The sequence below is a fragment of the Salvia splendens genome, chromosome 2 (genome assembly GCF_004379255.2).
Source record: "Salvia splendens isolate huo1 chromosome 2, SspV2, whole genome shotgun sequence".
In the NCBI taxonomy this organism is placed as follows: Eukaryota; Viridiplantae; Streptophyta; class Magnoliopsida; order Lamiales; family Lamiaceae; genus Salvia; species Salvia splendens.
This window is the reverse complement of record NC_056033.1, coordinates 7321216-7325485: the sequence shown is the minus strand read 5'-3', so window position 1 is coordinate 7325485 and position 4270 is coordinate 7321216. Positions and strand designations below refer to the sequence as shown.

At 37.9% G+C, this 4270-nt stretch overlaps 1 protein-coding gene across 1 annotated transcript; it reads left to right on the top strand.

Moving 5' to 3' along the window:
• Positions 1–1745: 1745 nt before the first annotated feature.
• LOC121780754 (protein NODULATION SIGNALING PATHWAY 2-like) lies at positions 1746–3176 on the top strand. Its single transcript, XM_042178381.1, has one exon. The coding sequence runs from the start codon at positions 1746–1748 to the stop codon at positions 3174–3176; it is 1431 nt and encodes a 476-aa protein (XP_042034315.1).
• Positions 3177–4270: the final 1094 nt, after the last annotated feature.

The window sequence follows — 4270 nt, the reverse complement described above, 5'->3', positions numbered from 1 at the left end:
TTAAACAATTGAAGCCTTGATGTTTTGAATATAAATAGTACTAGTACTATAAGTAATCACAAGAGAACCTTAATTATCGCGAAAATGTGAAAAATAATTTCAGTCATTGAAAATTCTGAATATCTATCGTGGATGCATTTATAGCATCCGCAGCGGCGGACGTCCCGGCTGACGTTGGACCGGCGTGTCGGACGTCCGCCATTAGGCGAGCGACCGGCGGACGCGGACGTCGCTTGCGGACACCTGCGTTCTGCGGATTTCGGACAATGTCAGTCGGGACGTCCATCATGATGTCCGCCATTGCGGATTCCCGACGGACGTCCCGATTTTTATTTAAAAAGAAACTCTATATATACGGCTCGTTGAACTTCATTTCATTCGCACCACTTGTTTTAGTAATGTAATTTGTTGAGTATTTTTTTTGTTAAAATGTATTTTTTTATTTTTAATATTTAATAAAATTATCATTGCACTTTCTCCGTCCGTATTCGTGTCGAAATTTTAATTCCGTAAATTGTTTAATTTGGTGAATTTGTGAATTTTTATTATTGTGGATGTCCGTCGGGATGCCCTTGGGGATGTCCGTCATTGTGCAGTGAGATGTCCTTATGACGTGGCAGTGCAGTGGAAGGTCCTTATGACGTAACAGGAGGTGTTTTTGGGAAGTCCGTCGGGATGTCCGTCGGGACATCCATCCCACTGTGAATGCTCTTAACTTGTTAGATGAATATATATCTGAGCTTCAATATTTAGAGAAGTCATTTTTTTTATTTCAATTTCACTTTGAATTCAGTTACTTTACACGTTTCATACAAGTATTTTTCATGTTTTCACAATGACAAGATTTATATTTATCGTGAGAATGTGATAAATATTTTCAGTCATTGAAACTCGAATTTTAATCTTTTAGAGGAAGCGAAACTTAATTTTTTTTTCAGTTTCATAAATTCAGTTACTTTATTCATTAAATATAAGTATTTTTATGTTTTCACTATAACAAGGTGTATATTGTACTAAAATAGTTACTCTCTTCGTTTTTTCAGTAAATGTCCACAGCCGTCAAATTACATATAAAAAATACTGTAAGAAACATAATCTTATTAATTATTATGTTAACTTATTCACACTTAAATGTCTCATAATAGTGGTCACACTTTACTTTGTAGTTTGTTCAATAAAAAATCATATTTCCTTTTTTCGTAAAAAGTTTTCACACACATTAATATAAACATACTATTTTCTCTTTCCACTTAACATATAAAACAACATCTCCTAAAATATCGTGTCATTCTCCAACTATGCATCTATTATGGGACGGTATGTTATTTAAGACAATAAAGAGTACTACCTTTATAGCCATTATTGATGTCTTAACCTCCAACCAGTATGGTTCAATTAATAATTCAAACTCACTCACATATTTATATTAAATTAGAATAAATTTATATTAGCCACTGGTTAGAATTGATCAGGGTGGTTATTGTACTACATTAAGGCTCTTAGAAATAATTGATCACCATGATTAAGACCTTAATTATAAATAAATTTGAAGTATTAGGGTCCCATAATTACACATAACCCTCCACTAAACACCTTTATATTCTCTACCATCACCTCCTTCCCCAATCCATTCCCTTTTAGTAGCTTCTTCACACACTTCTTCAAATCCCACAAAAAAATTGAACATTTTTTCACAAAAAACACATTTTCTGAAATAATCCACAATTTAATTTAGCTATATAGCTATGGCAATGTTGATGGACCTCGGCTTTGCTAGCTTCGATTATAGCGCGACCATGACCACCATGACAGCCTCGTCTACGGATGAGGGCTGCAACTGGAACGCCGGGTCGCCGGTGGTCGACTGGAAGGCGCTCTCCGGCGACCAGGAAGACTTCCAAAACCTCATTGATTCAATGATGGATGAGAATGTGGTGTTGCACCCTATTGATCAAGAAACAGAGGAGGAGGAGGAGGAAGAAGAAGAGTACAACAATTTTTCCCCGGGGTACAACATGGCGGAGGCCGAGGACTCGAAGGGGCTGCGCCTCATCCACCTCCTCACGGCGGCAGCGGAGGCCGTGGCGGGCCCTAACGAGTGCCGCGGATTGGCCAGGGTGATATTGGTTCGGCTCAAGGAGTTGGTGTCGCCAACCGACGGCACCAACATGGAGAGGCTCGCCGCCTACTTCACCGACGCCTTGCAGGCGCTGCTCGACGCCGCTGCAGGAGGAAAACCTCCCCTCGGCGTCGAGCACCACCGGACCGACGTCCTCGCGGCCTTCCAATTGCTGCAGGACATGTCCCCTTATGTCAAATTCGGCCATTTCACGGCCAATCAAGCTATATTGGAGGCCGTGGTTCATGATAGGAGGGTCCACATAGTGGACTATGACATCATGGAGGGGATCCAGTGGGCCCCACTAATGCAGGCCCTTGCCTCGAGGAAAGACGGCCCACCGGCCCCTCACCTCAGGATCACCGCGGTCTCGAGGAGCGGGACCGGGCGCCGCTCGTTCGTCACCGTCCAGGAGACTGGCCGGCGCCTGGCGAACTTTGCGGCCTCGATTGGGCAACCGTTCTCGTTCCACCAATGCAGGCTGGATGCTGACGAGACGTTCAGGCCGTCGTCTCTGAAACTAGTTAGAGGGGAAGCCCTGGTGTTCAATTGTATGTTGCACTTGCCGCATTTTAGTCACCGGGCCCCGAATTCAATCGCATCGTTTCTATCCGGGGCTAGGACTCTAAACCCGAGGCTATTTACCCTGGTGGAGGAGGAGATGGCCCCACCGAGCGAAGGGGGATTCGTGGGCCGGTTCATGGACCTTTTGCACCACTTCTCGACCATTTACGACTCGTTGGAGGCAGGATTCCCGATGCAGTGGCAGGCTCGAGCTTTAGTGGAGCGAGTTTTTCTCGGGCCACAGATTATGGGATCGTTGGCGCGGATGTACCGTGCCCGGGAGACGGGGGAAGGGTGCTCTTGGGGGCAATGGATGGGTGCCGTTGGGTTTCATCCGGTGAGCATAAGTTTTGCCAATCATTGTCAAGCTAAATTGCTATTGGGACTATACAATGATGGGTATAGGGTTGAGGAATTGACATCCAATAAATTAGTTCTTGGATGGAAGTTACGGCGCCAACTTTCTGCTTCTATTTGGACATCTCAAGATTGAGATTTGTAATTTAATTTCTAATCTCGTCAAAAAATGCACCAATGGTCCTTTAAAAAAATTTGGTCCCTAAAAATTATATTTTTTATACATGTCGATCTTTTTTATCCCTCTACATTTGAAAAATCTCCTAAAGGCCATGGAGGGCATTTTTGATATTTAGAAATTACAATTTTGGTATCTCTTCAATCATGTAATTTTTTTTTACATACATAAAAACACATTTTTGGATAGAAAATATTTACATTTCTGATATTAGTCCATTTTATATCTTTACAAGATAAAACAATTTCTTTTGAATTATTTCACCTAAATATTTTAAATAATTACTTGAATAACGTAGATTAAGCTTTATAATGAAAAATTACTATAGTTTACTTAAATATTTTTGGTAAAAAAATGTTACTAGCAATAATTCAATTTAATTTACATTAGATATAGTTCACTTAAATTTTAATTATTATACTTAAAAATTATTTTTCACTATACTTTATTTTAATTAATGTAATCAAAATATTTATTTTTCACTTAAGTACAATAACATTAAAAAATTTACTATATTTCACTATAATATTTTTTCTTCTCAAATTTTAAAAAATTAAGTAAAATTTTTAAGTAAAAATAAATTTCACAAAAGTTCACTTTAATATTTTTATTAAAAAATGTTACTATTAGAGTTAATTTTTTCTTCGCAAACATAGAGACCGAGCTGTATAACAAATACTAATTTTTAATTTTAAAAATAATTAAAGCATAATTAAAATATTTTATTTCTTATTTAAAATTTTGAAATTATAAAGCATTAAATATTATTTAAATGAAAGTATAATTGAGTTTCTAAAATAAAATGGTGATGGATGAAAAAATTTAAAAAATTAAAGGGAAAGTTGCAAGGTCTAAAATGCCCTCAAACTATAAATATTTACACTAATGGTGCCTAGGGTTATTTTAGTCTTATCGTACCAAAAACGATATAAAAATTTTTTAGGGACCATTGGTGCATTTTTCGACAAGATCAGGGACTATTAATTTAATTTAATTTAATTTAATTTGAGTTTGAGCTTGTTTTATTAGGATTTGTCATATATTGTTATTGA

Excerpts from the sequence above, each read along its gene's own strand:
- LOC121780754 (XM_042178381.1), top strand. The coding sequence starts at position 1,746 with ATGGCAATGTTGATGGACCTCGGCTTTGCTAGCTTCGATTATAGCGCG.